Source organism: Marmota flaviventris, chromosome X (assembly GCF_047511675.1).
Source record: "Marmota flaviventris isolate mMarFla1 chromosome X, mMarFla1.hap1, whole genome shotgun sequence".
Classification (NCBI taxonomy): domain Eukaryota; kingdom Metazoa; phylum Chordata; class Mammalia; order Rodentia; family Sciuridae; genus Marmota; species Marmota flaviventris.
Window position 1 is genome coordinate 17,356,642 of NC_092518.1, and position 22,042 is coordinate 17,378,683.

The following is a 22,042-nucleotide window of genomic DNA, read 5'->3' on the forward strand; positions in this document are numbered from 1 at the left end:
GGAATTCTCTGTCCTCGTGTTCCTAGGCTAGCGCTCAGAGTCTCCTGGCAATAGCGCTGCCGCCGCTCCCCGCGCCACCCCGTCGTTGGCTTCGGGGGTCGGGTGAGTGGGGTCATGACGCGCCGCTGGGGCTACCCAGGGCCCCGCCCGCGCTGAAAAGAAACGCGGTAGCGCCGCCCGGAGCCCCCCGGGCGGGGAGGCGGCGGGGGTTGGGGAAGGTGCACGGGGTAGGGCGGGGTGGGGGCGGCTCGGAGGCCGCCAGGCTGGGGGGCTCTCCGGGCGGGCGCGGCCGCGGGCAGGAGGGCGTGTCTCCAGCCGGAGGGGACCCTCCAGAGGCGCGGCGCGGGACTCCCCGATGGTGGTGCCGCGGCTCCAGGAGAGCTCAGGGTCTTGCCTCCGCCGCCGCCGCCGTCGCCGCCGCCGAGGGCGCCACCACCACCGCCGCCGCCGCCGCCGCCGCCGCCCGAGCCCGCGCCGAGCGTGCGCCTCGCCCTCCTCCCGCGCCCGCTCTGCTCTAGGATGCTGCGGCAGGTTCTGCACAGGGGCTTGAGGACGTGTTTCTCCCGGCTCGGCCACTTCATTGCCAGTCACCCGGTCTTCTTCGCCTCGGCGCCGGTGCTCATCTCCATCCTGCTCGGCGCCAGCTTCAGCCGCTACCAGGTCGAAGAAAGCGTGGAGCACCTGCTGGCGCCCCAGCACAGCCTAGCCAAGATCGAGCGCAACCTCGTCAACAGCCTCTTCCCGGTCAACCGCTCCAAGCACCGGCTCTACTCGGACCTGCAGACCCCTGGGCGCTACGGCCGGGTCATCGTCACCTCCTTCCAGAAAGCCAACATGCTGGACCAGCATCACACCGACCTGATCTTAAAGGTGAGAGGGGGACGGGTGCAGGCAGCCTCCGCCAGCGCCGCTGTCGCGGCAAGGCTGGCACTGCGCGGGGTCCCAGCTGAGAGCGCCGCCTCTCCTATCCCAGGCGGTTGGTGCAGGGGCTCCCCTGCATTGCCTGCCCCAAGGCGGCCGCTTGGAGCCTCCCAGCCTACCCGATAGGGAACATCGGGGTCCGGGCCCGGCCCTCTGCGGCCACCCCACAGCTGCTGCAACAGTTGGGGCGGCGGCGGCGGCCACGGTGCTGTGGTCGGTGCGCTTGTTTTGGTCACAGCGGGCTTGGGGGCAGGGAGGCTTTGGAGTAACTGGGCCAAGGAGCAGCTGAACGAATGAGAAGACATTCAAAAAAGTCTTGCTACTTGACAACAAAATAGTCTGTTTGGCGGCGGCGGGGGGTGGAATGGGATTTAGAGACACCTCACCCCTTTCCTCAGTTTTGTTTTTTTTTTTTTTCCTCCTTTCCTCTAATCCCGAAGTGTTTTGGGAAAGGCTGCTGGAGGGGGATTGGGAGGGGCAGAGAAATTTGAAGCGGGCTGGTGAGAAAATGCCTCCCACCAAGAAAAAAAAAGTACGGTCTCAGGCGAGGACGGGAGCTGCCCTGCTGCCCTCTCCTCCAGGAGCAAGGTAGCCATATCTGTATTAGGGGGTAGGAAATGATGTTTGTAATTTGCAGTTATTTCGTTTTTCACAGTAGTTCCACTCCTCTGAAATGCAAAAACTTCCTTGGGAAAAGAGGAAAACAATCGATCTACTTGTATTTGTGTGCATTTGAGCGTCGGGTCGGGGTAAGGGGCACAGGCAGAAGGCTGAGGGCAGCAGCCAGGTTGTGTGGCTCTGAGAAGAGCACAGGAAACGGAGCAGCTGGTTAGAGGGTGACACAGAAATCCGTTGTGCCATCAGCCCAACCCGAGGTGGGAATCTGATGTGAAAAGTAAGGTTAATTGTGGTAACTTTCAAGAAGTTCCTAAGAAAAGCAGAGGAGTCAGCACTATACATGGAAAAGTAGAAACCTTGAGGAACAAAAGCCAAAACAGGTGAGAATGTTCCATCTGAATCCCTGGGGATTGTGAGGTTTGTTTACTTCAAGTTCTCCTCTGGGGAGGGCAGACAGGAACCAGTCCCAGATGTGATATTTGTGCCAAAGATGGAAGATGCTGCTTTTGTGTGGGTTTCTCTGGTCCAGATCTGAGACTAGAAACCAGTCAGATTTTTAGTCCACTTATCCCAAGGAGAGACTGCTAGTGAACCTAGGGAACACTATCTACCTCTTTTCCTCTCCAGGTAACTGCTTATCCCTAAGAGAAAAGCTAATTTTCCTCTATTATTTCCTTCCCCTGTTAACACATTATCAATCAGCAATTAGTAGAGAGAAGAATCTGGCTGGGGACTCCACAGAATTAGCACCTTCCACATTGAGTGGTTCATGATATTTTTAATGGCACAAAAATCATCACACACGTTCACTTAAAGCAGAACCTTATTAACATTAATCCTGAGATGTTTGCTTTTCTCATGATTATACTTTCAACATCAGAGTAGGGTTTTTTTCAGTACTTCAGTGAACATATTTTGACACACAGATAAATACTGCTCCAAATGCTCTCCCAAGAAATATGTAGTAGATTCATCACAGGCTAAAGGAAACTGTAATTTAGCCAGTTCTGACAGTTGGAAATGACCCATTTTTTGATCGATGATCTACTAAGTGATGTTTCTCTTTGTATTTTTTTTCCCTGAGATGCTTCCATTGGCTTTTTCCCCCCCTAACAAACCATCACGCCACTGTGACAGGCAGTCACCAGTCACATTCATTCTCAAGGTTAATGAGACATCAACAGGCATATCAAATCTTTTTTTCAACTGGATTCTTTCTCCCTATTTAATTTTGATCAGTTCAGGACAGAAAAGCTTATTATAAGAGAAGGTTGAGACTAGATAGAGTGAAGCTGGCTTTGCCTCCTTGTATAAAAGGCAACTTTAAAGGACAGTGGTCGAGTCAGTGGACTGTTTTAAGAAATGAGGTGCGTTTTTCATGTTCTAGATGTCTTGATAAAATCAAAATCAAGGCAAATAGCAGTCAGTACTCAATTCTAGCCAATGGCTCTGTGGTCAAATGAGTTCATACAGTTTATAAAAACCCATACTTATGAACCTAGGGAACTGCCTTCAAAATATGCATTTTTCTTTCTACATCCAACCCCTATTTTTGGTAGGTATAGAACAGGGGGATAGGAAAATGGACCTTCAGTAGTCATGGTAATGTAAAGTGTGGGAGTAAGCACTTATTTTTTTTTTCTCTTTTATTTTCCATTTGGAAACACGATGACTTGTCCTTTACAAAAAGTGTTAGGAGTGAAAGAGTCATTGCTACTGTATTACTAGGGTTATTCTGAAACTTTGTTGCTGGCATCAAGGACAGCACCAACAATTAACACTACACAAAACCCAGCAATCTCTGTTTTGTGGCATCACATTTGAAATAAAATGAAATGGTCAGAATATAAGCAGGGCTTGGGAGCTTTCTCAGGACTACCAAATCAGAGGAAGAAACTTATAGGGCTGTGTAGGGTACTTCACAGATAATGTTCCTCTCACAATGTTTTGGAGTTGAACCTATTCATCGAACCTACCCTTCTTAGGATATTAGTGTAGCTACTTGATGACCTAAAATAGACTGGGGGGGGGGGGTAATGACAGAAAATGAAAAAAAAACCAAGTTGACTTTTTATAAATGTAATTGAGAATATCACAGAAAAAATATTTGAAAATCCTAGTGATCTGGTTCAAAGGTGTATTCTCAAATTTGTTCAAGTAACACAATTATACTCTGATTCTATAATCTAGAATTTGACCTCATACTATGAGGGAAGTCACTCTCCCTAGCAATGGTTTCCTCTGAAGATTTCGGAGCAAAGATGTAATTTTGGGCAAAATGGATGGAACCTAAGGGTGCCGGTAAGGGTTCAACTATTAATTTCTGAACCTCTTTCAATAAGTGTTGATCTTCAAAGTCTTCATTTCACTAGAAAATTAAGTTTGGCTCATTATATTTTTGACAGAAAATCCACAGGGTTCATGTCATAGCAAATTTCAGAGTAGGGCCTCACAAGCTTTATGGATATTTTTTCATAATCAGCTAACATGAAATAGAAGATCACATTTATAATTGATCTGGGTTATAACCAAGACAATATTTGATTTATCCCAAAATCATATATGTCAAATATTGGTGTAGCTAACTCCTTATGCTTATATTATCACCTTTATACTACTTTTTAGGTTATAAACATATAGTATGTTTAGATGTAATATACTTGGGAAAGTGTCATTATCTCATTTTATAGATGAGAAAAGCATTCCTTAGAAGTTAACTGACTTATTCATGGAAAAAACACAAGGACAGAACCAGGACAGTGATACAGGGTTTTGGACTCCAAGCCTAGTGCTTTTTTTCACTATAATTCTCTGCCTTTCATATGATAAACTACTTGAATGAATTAAAATGTACATTTTTGTTACCCAAGTTAAATATATTTGACCCAAGTCTTGTATCCCATCCCACACTACCGTTCTTTCAGTGATCATTGGATGATAAGTATATTTTCATGATTTTGTCTGATGTCAATAAATTCTACATATAGAAATTTCAGATGCTCAAAGTAAAGCATTAGATATTTGTATTTAGCTATATACAAGATAGAAAGAATATTTACTGGAAAAAAATCACTGGGTATTTGAACATAGCTGTTTCCTATAGGCATGTTTTTCTTTAGCAGGGTCCAGGTGGATTCAAGTCCAGTGCATCAAAAAGTCCCTGGCAGATAGTCAATAAATACTTGTTGAATGGACCTTCCCTAGTTTGCTAAAACATTTATGTGATTATTAAATAAAATTATCCATAAACTACTTTAAAATATATTTTCAAAATGACATTTTTATTTTTACAGTTTTACTGGCAACTTTTAGGCTTTTTTTTTTTTACCAAGACACCATTTTCCATTCCTTGATAATATCTATAGGCATATCAAAACATAATTTGGTTTTAAAATTGGGTAGGAACATTTCCTTTGTTCAATGCCTTCTTCAGAGGATGTTTACTCCCAAACCAAGGGAAGGACACATCCTTACTAAGCAGATGTTCTTCCACGTCTGTTCAAATATCAAGTCTGTTTTATTTGTCCTTTACATTTAAATACATTAAATAGAATTAAATTATAAGCAAGATTAATAGAATTTAACTTGGAGTTATTTAAATCAGGCTTTCCAAGTAGGACAGCATAACTGCTAGCTAAGGGTCATGAAGACCTGGTAGCTACATTAAGATCCTAATATTTCCAAAAACTATCTGAACACTTTCAATTATTATGGCAATTCATCATTTCTTCCTTTACAATCTAAGTTAAGCACCTAAGCAACCTACCAAGACCCTGCCTCAAAATAAAATAAAAAGGGCTGAGGATGATGCTCAGTGGTAAAGAGCCCCTGGGTTCAATTCTCAGTACCAAAAACAAAAACAAAAAACAACTAAGTTCAGCAAATTCAAGCCTAGTTTTGAACTTAAATGCTTTTACATTTTTAAAAGATTTTAAAAATATAAAACAAAGAAGGCTATGCAGCAGGGTCTATAGGTGGCTCACAAAGCCTAAAATATTTACTATCTGCTTCTTTGCATACAAACTTCCCATGCTGAGTTCCAAAATTCCATTACTGGAGCCATTTTAGGATGTCAGTACTGATGAATTAACCTGGAAGGCAGTAATTCTCAGCTGGGGGAGGTCATTTTGCAATGCCTGAAGACAATTTTTGGTTGTCACAATGGTGGTGATGGGCAGGCTGTACTTTTGACATCTAGTGGGAAGAGGTCAAAGATGCTGTATGGTGTAGTGCACAGCATAGCCCCCAGAACAGATAATTGTCTTTCCTCAAATGTCAGTAGTGCCAAAGTAGAGAAATCCTTCTTATGTTTTTGTTTTTATTAGGATTTTTTCAGCTACATTGATTATGTAAAATTTAAAAATGCCAAAGAAAAAATAAATCTTATAGAACTTTGGGGACAAATATATTACAATCTCTAAGGTGATGCTATCTTTGGCAATTAGGCAGACACCATATTTTCCAATGTAATCTTCCCCAAGATGCAGTAATCTTGCTCCCTCTATAACTCTGTCCCTTTTGGTTTAAATCCTGCCTGCTATAGAAGAACCCAAGAAACTGAATGCAATCTAACTTATTGAATGGCAAAGCTGCTGAACTGACACAGGCCTTTAAGACATCTCAGTTAGCAGAGTGCCCATTATTAGCACACCTAAAGGCTCAATCTGTAGCAGTTGCCCACTTAAGACAGGATTCTTCTAAGAGTTTAGAAGACTACTGTGAGTGGTGACCTGTCAAGGGGGCAGGAGGCAACACTTTGTTGCCTAATCCAGCTGCTTTGCTTTTCTGAGTGTAAAAGGACAAAAGAAGAGCTTGCATCCAAGGAGCATGTTATCAAAGATCCTTGGGTTCTTAAAGGTCATCTCTGCAGACATTGATGCAGGAATCTGCTCTTAACATCTCAGGGTTCTTTGTCTGATGACAGGTGCTATGATGCCTTGGGCAGTCCAGTCTCTTCTGTGAGTTATTCAAGTGGCAGATACTCTTTTTAAAAAGATTGAGCCCAGACCTGAAAGGGCAGCATTTGTGCATTTGCCCAGCCAGTCAATTGCTTTTTACACTTTATTTTTGCACTTAGGGGAAAATTAAGAAGAGATTGAGGTCACTTTTCAGTCTCCTTTCATTTTATAGGAAGTATGTCCAAATAACATAAGTACAATTTCATTCTAGTGTTGCCTGACATTTAAGTACATTTCATTTATGTGACTAAGTATCTCAAATGCCCACCCCACTTAACTCATTTAGATTTGAGGATCAATCTTTTTCTTTATCCATGCAGGTAAACATTTTGGGCAAACACTGGTTATTCATTTAAACTGAAATTTCAGTATAAAGCCACAAGAGGAAGCCCAATTTTTTAATGACTCATGGTATCTTCATAGATGTCATATTAGAGTTAGGAAAGGATGATTATTTTTCTAAGTGGACACAAACTCTAAACCTCTCAGGATTCAACAGACCTATAAATCTCACAGAACAGTTGAGAATTAACTGGCAACACCTTATGATAAATAAGAGGAGAAGTAAGCTAACAGGATTTATTTGTTTTCTTCCTGAGAGTTTGCAGCATCCCATGGCACAGGAGCTAGGGCACTGTGAGATGCGGGTGAGCTGATCAACATTGAATTGTGGGATGTGCCATCTGGTATGTGACTTTGGGGCTCAGTATGAGCCCCAAGTGATACTTGAGATAGGCTTAAAACAGACTTTTGAAGTCACCTGCTTGGTAGCACATCACAGCAAGCAGGCCTGTCTGCAGCACTGCCTGTGTCTCCACCACATACCCAGAAGGCCACAGAACTACTGAGGAATCCTGCCAGACTGATTTAATGACCAGCAGGGGAGGTGAGTAATCTCTAACCTTTAAAAGACAAGGGGGAAAAAGGAAATCAACACCAGTTGTTATTTCATATGGGAAGCCCTGAATAATATGTCATAACATGTCATGCCTTCAACTTCAGAATTCATTTTTTTTTAACAAAAGAAGGCAACAAGGGAATAGATAAGCTATTTTTATCTTCTTGCTGTCTAAGAAAGTCTCTTGAGAATATTGTTTCTGGTATTTTAGAAGATCCCCATTGTTAGGACTTCCACTTTAGGTTTAACTTGCACCGAGTCAAGATGATTTATTTGAGTGTAAAGCAGTTATCTTGGGAGGTGATATCAGAAAATGCCAATAAAGAAGTGGGGAACTAAAAGTAGGGAGTAGCAATTAGCCCAACAGGAAGGAAATACCAAACAAACATCCACTGTGGGCATCCAGGGCTCATTCTCACTGGGACTCTGGGAAACACTGTAGAATAGTGTCTGAGAAATCCCAACTTATGGGTAAAGAAGCTGGTTATTCCCCAACTCCAGTCTATGTGTCTGCCTGTGATGGCAATAAATCACTGGCATTTCCATACACTGAATTAGTCCTTATGACTGGATTTTTTTCAATATTCAGACAGAGCACTACAAATGCTTGCAGTAAATAAGTCTGGCATGTAGAAGTGAGCGTGAACTGAGAGGATATGGGTGGAACCCTAAGAACATCTGTCTTAAGGGTCTCAAACCCAACCAGAGTTATACCTTTAGGAATTTAGGGCCAAGTTTCCAAAGGATATCCATCCTTCACTCTACTAGATGTCCACAATCCCATCTCCATGAAGCTAATAAGCATAGCTTTTATTTTTTTTAGTTTGACAGAAACAACTGGATGCTGGTTAAGATTATTCTAAACACATGGTTTTAGATGCCAAACCTCCACATTTGAGAGGCATATCCATTCTTTATGAATACAGAAGTCCGCACGTCCCCATCTCTTAGCCCCCATCTTCACACGTATACTGTTTTTGTTCTCCCTAGAAATAGACCCCCTCCATTTAAAGTCCAACTCACATGCTTACTACTTATGAGGCTTTCTCAGATTCATGTCTTTCCTAAATCTACCTGGTTTACACTTATATTCACATTCTTTAATGCTTAACTGCAGACCAATATATAATTTGCTATATGGTCATGCTATAGTTTCTCTTGCGCAAGATCACAAATTTTTCTAAGATAGGAACAATGTCTGATACTGCCAAATCTCTCCTAGACCCTAGCATAATGTGGAGTGTGCAGCAGGTGCTTAATAAATTGTTGCTGCTTGATGGCTTAGAGGATGGGAAATGTGTTCTCCTTCGCTATTGATTTTTTTGGGGTCAAATAAATGTTTTGCCTGGTAGCATGAACACATGATTTCTTCAGATATATCTTCATCTTTCATCCTTGACAAATCTTGGTTTCAAGCTTGTTGATAAGCATCCATTCTGGGCTTCCCTGCTGGCATTTACTTTATGAGGAGAAATTCTTAGAAAACCAAACACCTAACATCCTCCCTTCCTCTGGTTCAAGTTAAACTTGACCTTAGTCCCCATGTAAGAAGGGGGACCACTCTGCAGTTCACATAAGTATCCTGGAAGTCTGCTATTCATACTACAGAAGGATTTATTTGCTTGAAGCAAAATCTCAAAACATTGGGCCACACTCACACTCAAAAATAAACATGACACACACTTTAAAATCAAGGACAGATGGTTTTTCCAGCCATACCAATCAATGTTAAAGTGATCAGCATTCTGATGTTATTTAGCCCTGCTTTTCTTTAGAGTGAGCCCAGGATAACAAAAAGTATTGTCTATGAGGAGAACTTAAAAAATGATACTGGTACAAAGCCAGCATATGTCTGAGCTTAATGAACATACTAGAACTATCAATTTTTCAGCTTTGAAGGTGAATATTCTTTTGCCTATTTGTCTGTGAAGCTCTCCCACTGTCACTAATACCATGACTTTGTCAATTCCAACTGTCAGAAGAAAAAACACATCTCTGCTATAGAGCTATCAATATAAGTGCTCAAAATATTTTTATGATATTTAATACCTAACTTTTGTGAGATCTGAGTTGTTGGATTTTGTTTTTATTCTTGTTGTGGTATAACATCTAGGCAAGTGGTCACACTGAAAGAAGTTTGATTGAACTCAGACTTTTTAACATGCACACACATCCCTTGTTAAAATACTGATTCTGATTCTGTGGGCTTGGGGTGGGAACTTCCAGTCTGCATTTGTGTCAAGTTCTCAAAAGAGATGCTGATGCTACTGGTCAGCAGACCACACATGGAGTAGTAAGGCTTAAATTAGCTGTTGTGAATAGAACACTGGATTTGGAATTAAAACAACAAAGTTCAGGTCTCAGTTCTCCTAAGTATGTAACTTTGGACAATTCACCTCAACTTCCTGAGAAACAGGTTCCTCATTTGCACTGGTGTCACAGTATCTTCTTCACCGACTTAAGGTAAGGATACAATGAGATAAGGTATGTGAAGGCCCTGTGTAACCATAGCCTTGTGTAGGTTGTGTTATCATTATTACTCTTTGCTTTGAAAATGACAGTTATTTTCTCATGTACTAGCTCTTTCAGAATGTTTTTTGCCTGTTGAGTAAATACACATGTAAGCATTTTTTCTTTGATCCAACAGGCAATAATGGGTGCTCAATCTACATTCTCAGTACTCAGATTGGCAATTTGCTGGTCTTTTAATGACTCCATCTGAGGCATTACAAATGACTGGATTCATCCTACTGCTGAGCACACAGCTCCTCCTCCTTTATAAAGTTCTTAGGCAGGCCTAGATGTCAGTAGAGCCGAGCCCTTTGCATTCCAACTCCAGATAGTTTCTCTGTGCTCAGAAACTTGTATTCATGCTTGAAGGCACCTTGCATACAAAAAAGCCTTCAGTCCCTGCCCAGGGAAGTGCCTTTGGAATTAAAAGCTCTAAGAGGCTATATAGGCTGTGGTTTCAAGGTTCTCTTCACCACTATCTATAGCACAGCATGCCAGAAAAAGGGATTCTCTAGCAATTTAGGTGGGAGAGTTGATAATTCTCCTCTCTCACTTAATTTACATGACTACAGTGTTTCCCTGGGAAATCTTGCCCACATGAGTAGATCTACAAGCACTTCAAAGGGAAGAGTGTTGTCAGAATTGCCAGAGATCAGGAAAACCAGGCAAAGTGATAATTGTAAAGCCCTTTGAAACTAAAATGTTGTAAAAATTTGCTGACTGAGGATTCTGATCATTTAGGTCAGTGTGCTTCCCCCCACCCAACACTTCTCAAATTTTCTTTTTATAGGGTTCTAAAAGAAATCAATAATTAGGCTCAAAATTAAATCCATCAAAGAAGATTCCTCTGTCTACCTAGTTCTCTAAGCCTAATCTCCTCAAATACAACTAGCCTTAGTGTGAAGGTTACTACTGCTTCTCAAGTTTGAATGAGCTTCTGAATTTCCTGAGAATTTCTATCAACATGCAAATTCTGACTTAGTAGATCTGGAGCAGCAGGCCCAAGATTCTGCACTTTTAACATACACCCAGGAATGCTGTTTCCAAACCACACTTTGAGTATAGTAGTGGCTTGGTGGACCTGAAGAACTTTTCTGAAACTTTGTGTATCCTGCCTAAATAAATACTCAGTGCTATTCAGTTGCCTCCATAAACTAAAGCAGTGAGTCTCCAACTTGAGTGGCTAGCCCCTGAAAGGCCTATTTAAACATACACTGTGGGCTCCACCTTCACAGTTTCTGAGTTAGTAGGTCTGGTATGGATCCTAATAATTTTCATTTCTACCAGTTCCCTAAGGTGATGCTGTTCCTCCTGGTTGGTACAGGGACCACACTTTGAGAGCACTGCTGTAAAGCATCCTAGTAATTAGCTGCCAGGACTAATTCCAAAAATGCAGTCTCTCCCTGTAGAAGCTGGCCAACAGATACAAGCAGGGTGAAAAAGTTATTTGTTCAGTAGTTAATTCTGAACAGTGCTATAATAGCTAGTGTACAAAGGGTACTACATAAATCTGAATATTTGAAGTTTACAGAGTAAGGCAGGTATATTGCACAGAGGGATCTGCTCCATTGCATATCTCCAGGAGCTGGAGTTTGGGAGAAAGGGGCTAAGTAGAGGAAAGGACATGCTGAGATGGAAGAAATCACATCCCCTACTCACACACACATAGTAGATGTTGCTACTGTACCCACATACATGATTGCCAAAGTTTCCTTTCTTCCAGAGATTTCCCACAAAGTCACCTGCCATTTGCCTTTGCAGAAACTTCCTTTGAAGCAAACCAGAAGTCACAGCAGACACAAATCAGAACTATGTGTTGTGTTTCTGACACAGTGCCCCAGTTGTGTTAGAGAAAAAAAATTACTCACAGCACTTGTTAAAGAATGATAAGGCAGACTTTATAGAGAGAAATGAGGAACTTTGGCAGATACCCAGAGTAATCAGATGAGGAGTTAGGGGATTCTGGCTAAATGGAGTTAATTGCATTCTTGATAAAATCGGGAATTCTAAAAGCCAAGGCCTAAGTGGGAAGAGAGTTCAGAAGCTTGACTGGAGTTTGGTCAAAGACAGAGCCTTTGTCAGTTGTCAGAGGTGAGGTGTCCACAGGGACAGACCTGGTACCTAATATTCAGTCTAAACAACTGTTAAGTGCTATTGGAGATGAAGAAATTCAGTAAGTACTGGTTTGGGCCTAATAGAGTAAGCATTGCTTAGAACCACAAAATTCTCTGTTTTAAGGCAATAAACTATTAAAGTGTCCTTGATCAAGTCACTTAACCTCTCTGAAAGTCTCAATTTCCCTGCCTATAAAATGAGATGAGCAATAGATGTTATGAAACCCACCTAGTCTTCTCCATAACAAAGGTCTGCTCTCCAGGGCAGGGGACCTACCAGAGCACAATTCTGAAACTTTATCTTATAGATTCTTCCTAGGGCAGTTCCTTCAATCCCCCTGTCCTACCTAATGAGGTTTCAGGGATTCAAGGAAGTAGATTTAAAGCACTGCAGCCAGGAAAGAGAGTAGAGGACAGGATAAAACATCTATGCCACTGGAGAAGTACTTGTTAAGGTCATATCCCCAAGGTACAGGCCCACTAAAAGAATGAGATTACTTTGGAAGATTTTATAACATTTATTTGACTTCTTACACTTTACCACCATATCAATAGGGCTGAAAGAGCAATAGGATACAAATTCTCTAAGGAGGAACATGTAAGGAAGCCCAAAGACAAAAACAGGACAATATAGGAATTTGAATCATCTGGTACCTATAGCTACAACAAATACTAACTGCATCCTTATTCCTAGATTAGCAAAAGTCCACACTCTAAAGGCCTACTTATCTTTGTTCCTATTTACATATATGTCCAGCTTTGGAAAAAATACTTATTTTAGTTTATACAGCAGTGGGGATTGAACCCAGGGCTGCTCTGACCCTGAGATAGATCCCCAGCTCTTTTTTTATTTTTGAGACAGGATCTAAGATGTCCAGGCTAGCCTAGAATTTGCAATCTTCCTGAGTAGCTGGAATCACAGGAGTGTACCACCACACCCAGTTTAGAAAAATGATTTCTTTATAGGCATGCAAAAAATAATTTATATAGTCTGAAATACAAAGCATCAGAACCAAACTCAGATATGACACAGATGTTATAATTACCAGACAAAGAATTTGAAATAACTATGATTAATACATTAAGGGCTTTAGTGGAAAAAGTAGACAACATCAAGGACAGGTAATGTAAGCACAAAGATGGAAACTCTCAGGGTGAATGAAAAGGAAATATGAAGTTTAAAAAAAACATGGTAATATAAATGTGAAATGGTTTTGATAGACTCAACAGTAGATACAACAACCAAGGGAAGCATCAGTGAACTTGAATATAGGACAATATAAACTTCACAAACTGAAACACAGAGTGTTAAAAGAGTAAACAGAACTCAAGCAGTATCCAAGAAATGCAGGATAATATCAAAAGGTGTAACAAATAAATTATTGTAATACTAAAAGAAGAGAATGAAGCAATACACATATTTTAAGAAATAATGACCAAAACCTTTAAGATTAATGGCATACACTAAACCACTGATGGAGACAACTCAGAGAACACCAAGAAATGTAAATACTCAAAAAAACCACACAAAGCATATCATATTCAAACTACAGAAAACCAAAGTCAAAAAGAGAAAACCTTGAAAGAAGCCAGGGGGTGGGGAGAACAAGTTACATAGAGAGGAACAAAAACAAGAACAGCATTAACCTTGTCAGAAAAAAAAATATATGCAAGAAGAGAATGGAGTGAAATATTTGAAGTTCTGGGAAAAAAACCCACCAAGTTAAAATTTTATGTCTAGCAATGTCCTGCTTAAAAGTTAAGGATATATGTAATTTTCTGAGACAAAACTGAGAGAATTCCTGCAAAAAAATGTGTAAAGAAGCCATTCAGGCAGAAGGAAAATTATATAGAAACTCAGAACAAAGAGTATTGGAGAAGTAAATAAATGAAGATTAAAATAATTTTCTTAATGAATCTTAAAGCAAGAGTAGTAAGAATTTATTGAGTGATTATAACATGGACAGGTGCAATAAATGACAGTCATGGGCTGAGGCTGTAGCTCAGAAGCAGAGCGCTTGCCTAGCATGCGTGAGGCACTGGGTTCAAACCTCAGCACCACATAAAAATAAACAAAATAAAGGAATTCTGTCCATTTATAACTACAAAATTTTTTAAAATAAATGACAGTCATGTCACAAGGGATGTGAGGGAGGAATTGGAACCTCTGTTATAAGAGCAGTACATGTGAAGCATGTAGTATCATTTGAAGGTAAATTTAGATTAGGTATAAATGTGTGTTGCAAGTGCTAGGGCAACCACTAATTCTTTTAAAAAGAAGTATAAAATAAGTATAATGGGGCTGGGGTTATAGCTCAGCGGTAGAGCACTTGCCTTGCACGTGCAAGGCCCTGGGTTCAATCCTCACACCACATAAAAATAAATAAGATAAAAATATTATGTCCAACTAAAAAATATTTTAAAAAAGAAGTATGACTGATAAACTAAATGAGGAGATAATTGCTCAATTAAAATCAGAGAAGGCAGAAAAGGGGAGACAAATGTAACAGAACAATTATAATCACAGTAGATATGAATCCAATTATATCAAGAATTGGCTTAAAAGTGGATGGTATAAATGCACCAAGCAAAAGACAATGACTATTAGAGTGAATTATGAGAAAACAAGACCCAACCCTATGTTGTCTTCAGGAAACCCAGTTTATAAACATGAGAACTCACATAGGTTAAATGTAAAAGGACTGGGCACAGTGGTGCATGCCTATAATCCCAGTGGCTCAGGAGGATAAGGCAGGAGGATTGTGAGTTCAAAACCAGCCTCAGCAACTTAGCAAGGTCCTAAGCAATTTAGCAAGATCCTGTCTCTAAATAAAATATAAAAAGAGCTGGGGATGTGGCTCAGTGGTTAAGCAGCCCTGGGTTCAATCCCTAGTACAAAAAAAAAAAGTAAAAGGAAGCAGAAAGAGATATCACATCAATGCTAATTAAAAAAACTCAAGTTGCTATATTAATTTCAGACAAAACTAATTTCAGAACTAGGGAAATCATCAGGAATAAAGAAAAAAGCATTACATAATGATAAAGGAATCAATTCTCCAAAAAGATACAACAATTCTAAACATGTATGCACCAAAATACATCTATGCATCAAAATACATGAGGCAAAAGCCTACAGAAATGAAAGGAAAAATATATAAATCCACCATTATGATCCAACATACCTGTCAGTAATTGATAGAATAAGTAGGCAGAAAATAAAGTATACAGATGACCTGGGCAAGTAAAGGGCAGGGTGTCTACTACTCTGGGAGGTGTCATGATCAAACTTTTATAAGGATAGCACTTATAGAAGTATACAGATTAAATTGGAGAAACAAGTCATTGGAGATGAGGAGACCCCTCCTCCACCCAGGGAGCTGTTGTAAGCCTGTAAACAAGAGGCATGAAATAGGGTAGGTATAAAAAGAGAATGAAGATTAGACCACCCTTTTCCAAAACATGTTCTACAAAAGTTCCATTTGGTGCTACAATAAAATTGAGCTCTGGAGTAACTTTGGCAACAGTGCATGTTGTATCCTATTACATGTTAGCATATTAACAACTTTAGAAAATTCTTCTGTAAAGAAACCTATTTAACTCTTTCCTGTTTAGCATTTCACAAATTTATTTGATGTGGACATTTTTTTAACTTTCTTGGTGACCCTTTTTAACATTTCTGAGAACTTACAAATTTCAGAACATACACTAAAAATACTAGCCACAAAATAGGAAGATGGAATCAACAGTGAGGATTACCAGATCTGGGAGTAAACTAAGAGAAAGGGTGATTTTAGCTTAAAAGTTTCCCACCTGGGTGAGTACAAAGAGGGTGATGCTGTTAACCATAACAGGAAACAGGTGGAAGAACAAATTTGGAGGAAAAGATTCAGCTGTTGGATATATACCAGTTGAAATACTGCCATAGCTTGTATTTGCAAATCTTCAGGAGGCAGATGGAAATTCAGATCTGGAGTTTGGAAGAAAGGTGAGGTATTGATGTGAACTGGAGATTGATCAACATGAAGGAAAAGTCAAAGCATGGAAGTGGAATTCATTGCCCATGAAAAATTTATTTTAATGTGACAAGATGAGAAGTGCCAGAGTTGGAGCCTTGAGTAAAACCAAATGTATAAATAGGCAAATGAGAAGAATCAGAAGGACACAGAGAAAGCTAGGTGGAGAGACAGGAGGAAAGACTTGAGCCATGAACCTCATCACAGGAGAGAGGGAGGTTTCCAATCAAACCACAGATATTTACTGAACACCTTTGTTAAGCACATAATAGACATCTAGACTATATCCCAAAACGCAACCAAAACTCAACAGTGACTTCTGATAAATCTAATAACTACTTTTCCATCTTCATCTTCTTAAACTTTCAGCAGATATACATAGTTATTAATATAAAGTTAAAGGAGTACATAAAAATATTTGAGACAGTTAATCATGGAAGATTTCTGGGGGATTCCAGTAGGCTCCATTGAGGCCTGAGCATAGTTTCTACACTACTATACCTCAGAGAACTGTTATATCCTCCAAAGATCACACAGTCTTCAAATTCCATCATATAACTCAGTGGTTCTCAAGAGGGGCTACATGTTAGAATTACCAGAGGAATTCAAAAATATCATGCCAGACCTCACACTCATTGATTCCTATCCCATTGGCCTAAAACCAGGGTAATCTACTCCAAATGTAGTCCATCTACTGGCGGCATCAGCAGTATGTGTATCCCTAGGACACTGTTAGAACTGAAGTCTCTCAGGCTCCATCCAGACCTACTAAATTAGAATCTACTTTGTAATAAGACCCCCAGTTGATTTGTGTACACACAAAAGTCTGAGAAATGCTGAACTACAGCATGGTGTGGAGTGGAGTCCAACCATGGGCATGATTTTGAAGTTCCTGTAGGAGATTCTAATGTACAGAGTTCGGACTGACTCCTGGATAGAGAAGGAGATAATTTCACAACTTCATTAAGCTCTTATGATAAAATTTCATAGCATTCTACATGCAAAAAACATACATAAAAGCTGATGAAATCCAAATAAGGTCTGTTGTTGATAGTATTTTATTGAAATCAGTTTCCTGATTTTGATAATGTACTATGGTTATGCAAGATATTATCATTAGGGGAAGATGGGTGAGAGACACATAGGATCTCTGAACTATATTTGCAACTTCTTGTGAGTCTTACATTGTTTTCAAATTAAAATAGAGCATTTTAAGCCAAGAAAAAATCTTGCCTAAAATGAGGAGCAGCTGTTCATCATCATCTAAGAAATAAACAGGCTCCATCATTCATTGGGGGTGGGAGGCATTGGAGGATTTAAAGCAGAGGAAAGAGAACTTTGGATTTGTATCATAGAAAAAGAACTCTGATGACAGTATGGAGAGTAGACTTAAAGTAAAAATGATGACTTATGAAGCTGTTTCTGTCATTCATATAGGTTATAAAGGCTAGAACCAAATCAGCAACATGGAAATGGTGTAGGATAGGATGGATTTGAGATTTGGGTAGACAAAATTGATAAGATTTCAGAAAGGATGCGAGCATGAGCCCTTGCCATGATTTAATGGTGTGAGAGTGGGCCCAGGCATCAGAGTTTGAGCAGTCCTACAGGTAGTTCAAATGGGCAGGACTTAGAGGGGATAGATCAGAGGCTCAGACTGAGGAAGCAAAAAGTGTAGATTAAGCCTCACGGGTTTCAAAGCACCCACCCAGAATAGGAGGGGAGGGAGTCACAAAAATATAGCCAGGAAAAATTAGGGTAGCAGTCTTTCCTCTTAAACATTTTTTTTTATTTATAGACACAATATCTTTGTTTTATTTTTATGTGGTGCTAGTGCCAGGCAAGTGCTCTACCACTGAGCCAAAACTATAGCCCCCCTCTTACACTTTTTTATGTGGAAAAATTGTAAAGTTTTGAGTTAAAACGTGTAAAACTTCCTCTTCCAGGAAAGTCTTCTTTGGAGGTGGTTTGTGTTTGCTCCTGTGCAGCTTTCTTTGGAATCCAGCCATATGCTGCAACAGATATAGTGTATGGCTGTTCCTGTCCCCACCCACTGGGACAGCAAGACAGCAGGCTCTGCAAATCCCCCTCAGCACTCACTGCTGAGAATCCCTAAGGTGTTTTGAGAGTATACACCCTGCCCTCAGACTAACAAGTGGAAAGTGTCAGCTCATGGTTGATGGACTGTCATCTACTGGGTGATCTGCCAAATCTACCAGTCTCTACCTCATAAAAAAACAGTATGAGATTTCCTCACTGAGAGGTGCTTGCTGCCTATTGGCATCTTCCTTTATGCAGCTGTATGCAAAGCACTATGAAAATATTGCCAATTCAAAATGACCTGTTCTTGAGCATTTCAGTTTTCCCCATATGGACATTTTTGTCCCTTTGTTGCTTAAAAGGAGAAGTCACAAAATTTGCTACTGCCATTATAATAATGCATAAGAACCTCATAATACGTAATAAGCACATTATAGATTATAACAATTATTTGAACTGATTAAGTGAAAAAACATTAAGGTATAATTTCAGGGATACTATGGTGTTCCAGGTTCCTCTGACACAATGTCTCAGCTTTCTATAGTTAAGTTATTTTCAGGGTAATAGAGTAACACCTAAGCTCATCCATTTCTTAAATGAACCCAAACTTAGTTCTGAGATCTATAGGATCTATAGGTTGGTTTATGTTGATTCTGGTAAAGCTTCTTCAGTTTGGAGAGAAGAAATGCTAAATTGAGAATTAAAAATCTCTTGACTCCTAATTCCAATGTGCTATTCTTCTATTCTTTCTAGAAATGCTTACATTAATATCTTTCTGTGTATTCCCTTGAGAGCTGGGCTGGAAAAGCATTGCTATACTTTTTGTTGTTGTTTTTAAATTGCCACAGTATCTTTACTTTTACAGTCATAAAAGTATACATACTCACTTTAACAATTATCTATTCCCACATGTTTTGATTCCTCATTTGTTTGCTTTTGTGTTTGCTGTGCTTTGTTTCCTGAGTGTTTGAGAACTAGCTAGTACTTTCACTTCATAGCTTCTCAGTATTTAACTAGGTTTCAGGACTTGCAAATGGAAGCTGTTTGATGCATACTGATGTTGCCAAAGAAATAAGTATATTGGCTTATCAAGAACGTTTGTCTTGAGTGTTGTATGCCTATTCTTTGTATGAACTGTGCTGGGAGTGGAGATAGAACAAAGAATAAGATTCAGTTCCTCTTGTTAAAGAGTTGAATGAAGATGCCATTATAATATGGCAAGTGATGAACTATGTGTGTCCATACATAGGGCACCAGGGAGAACTTTATCTGCATTTACATGGAAGGCTTCCTGGAGGATGTGATGTCTCCACTGAGCCCATCACTCCTCATAAATACAAAATCCTAGAGGGAGGGGAGGGGACTATGACTTGGCTACTCACTCTGCAGCCTTTTCAGAAACAGTCCCAGTTTCTTATTAGTGCTGATTTGTAGCAGCTTCTCCCTCAAATAGAGGACAGGGCTCTAAAAAGTGCAATGTAGATTCTTCCTGCCTCACATCAAATAACTCACTGCAGAATATCATGTTTATTAAATATTGCCAGTGTACCTCCCACAAAAAGAGAAGTGCTACTTCTCAGAAATAATGTAACCCTTATATCATGACAGAGGCAGTTACTCAATAGCAATGACACCACCAGACAGTGAGGAAGAATAGGTGATTTCTAGGTATTAAATTAAAACCATCATGTGCTTCATGAACAGCAACTCATGGATGAACATGCCAGATCCATTTTGTGATAAAGATGAGGAAAATGTTCTTGGTACACAAAAGAGTACTGACCACCTGTGGTGGGCTTTTCTGCCAGATATTTTCTCTCTATTGTCTCACTCAAGGATCAATAGCACTATGAGATAGTAATTCAATTTTGATGATAGGGAAATTGAGGCTCGGGATGGATAAATTTCTCAAGGTCCACAGGAAGTGTCCTAGTTGGATATGAACACAAATCTGTATAACTCCAGCGTCAGGCTGTTTCTAGCATGCTGGGCTGCCTCTGGAACTCTTCTTTCAGTATTTCCAGTCAGTCTAGTCTTGAACTTGATATTCTCCTACAAATCAATAAGGTAAAGACAAAACAATCCAATAACCAAAGGAGAAAAAGGCTTGAATGGACACTTTGAAAAAGAGGATAGCCACAGAGCTAAGGAGCATGCAGAAGGGTGCTTAGCTTTAGTTACCATGGAAATGCAAATTAAAACCATAATGAGATACCAATGTATACCCACCAGAATGATAAAATTTAACAAGACTGATAATACCAAGTATTGATGAGGGTGTAGGGCAACTGGAACTCTCATATATTCCTGGTGGCAATGTAAAAGAATGTAATCACTTTAGAAAACTTAATCTAATTATATGCCCATTCTGTGATCCTGAAATTTCACCCCTAGATCTATATACCCAGTGGTGTGCTAGGGCTGCCCTCCTAAAATCTGATTGGGCACATCTCTTCCTAACTCATATCCCCTTGGTAACCTGAAATTTGACCATGGAGAGAGTATTTAAAAACACAAACCAGAGATATTTTTATTAAATAACTGATGGTTAAACATTTACCAGCACACCACTATATATACCTGAGAGAAATTAGGAAGTATATCCAGGAGTGTCCACAACAATTTTATTTATAACAACCCAAACCAGAAATAACACAAAAGGTCCACCAACAGGAAAATGGAAAAATAAATTGTATCTGCTCACAAAAGAATACTATACAGCAAAAATAACTAATTACTGATAAACAACATAGATGGATCTTATAGGTCATCACTTGAGTAAAAGATGACAGTTACAAAAAAATACATACTGCCTGATTCCAAGTACAGGAATCTCAAGAACAAGCAAAACAATGTTGATAGAAGTCAGAACATTTTTCCTCTCGAAATGGTGGAGGTATTAACTGGGCAAGGACATGAGGAGGCTTTCTGGGTGCTATGGATATTCTGTCTCTTGATCTGAGCAATGTTTATATGGGTGTGTACATATAAAAATGCATTGTACTGTACACTTTCGATCTGTAAACTTTATAAATTACACCTCAGTAATGAAAAATGTACACACACACACACACACACACACACACAAATTCAGTGAACCCTGTGAGTAAGGCAGAAGAGTTGTAATACCATCCCAGAGTACAGAGCATCCAACAATAGTGAGTACCAACAAGAAGAAAAGCAGCCTGAATTTTGGCAGACAAACCAGCTCAGTTTTACTGACATCCGACACACTGCCATCATGGAGACTTTCAACACCTGTACTGGCAACAGTGCCAATGCCTAGAGAATTTGTCTCCACCAGCACATAATCCCCAGGCACATCACTGCCTGGGAAGGAATCCAGTGAACACATCAGCTGTCTCTCCCACACACCTACTGCCATAACAGCAGAAATACAGAAATGTAAAGATAGGGACTCTCGTCCAACTTGGGCAATATGCCAGCATTTGCTGTCAACAGAGAACACTGAAGCTTGAGACCTTACCTACTGAGATTTCCCAGAAGGACGCACAGAGGCTTCCAACTATATTGCTAAGCTTTTTTCAAATAAGTAAAGTCAAAACCATGCCTGTTTCCTTTATTACCAGCAGGAGGAAAAAATGAGAGATGGTATCATTTCTCAGTTCTCCATTCTTGGCAGGATGCAGGCCTGAACCCTTCTTGAGGAGTTATGGTATATTCTTGTAATTAATATACCCATGATCCATCATGTCATCAGCTTTAAGCCTTATGAAAAGATTGGGCTATGCCTATCTATGAGGGAGAAGTATAGTTGATAACATCTGGCCATATATACTTATGAACTTGTTCAGGGTTATTTGGAAAAATATGGATTGTATACTGTTTTAGTCAGCTTTTTTTGCTACTGTGACTAAAGGACCCAACCAGCACAATTGTAGAGGAGAGATTTATTTGAGGGCTCATGGTTTCAGAGGTCTTAGTCCATAGAAGGCCAGCTCCGTTCCT

The 22,042-nt window shown here is 40.0% G+C and overlaps 1 protein-coding gene across 1 annotated transcript in view; it reads left to right on the forward strand.

The window, feature by feature from the left end:
* Positions 1 to 519: 519 nt before the first annotated feature.
* Positions 520 to 22,042, forward strand: part of Ptchd1 (patched domain containing 1) — a 50,542-nt gene continuing 29,019 nt past the window's right edge. Inside the window, exon 1 of the mRNA XM_027927452.2 lies at positions 520 to 870. Coding sequence (XP_027783253.1) covers positions 520 to 870 — 351 coding nt within the window. The remainder of the gene's footprint in view (positions 871 to 22,042) is intronic.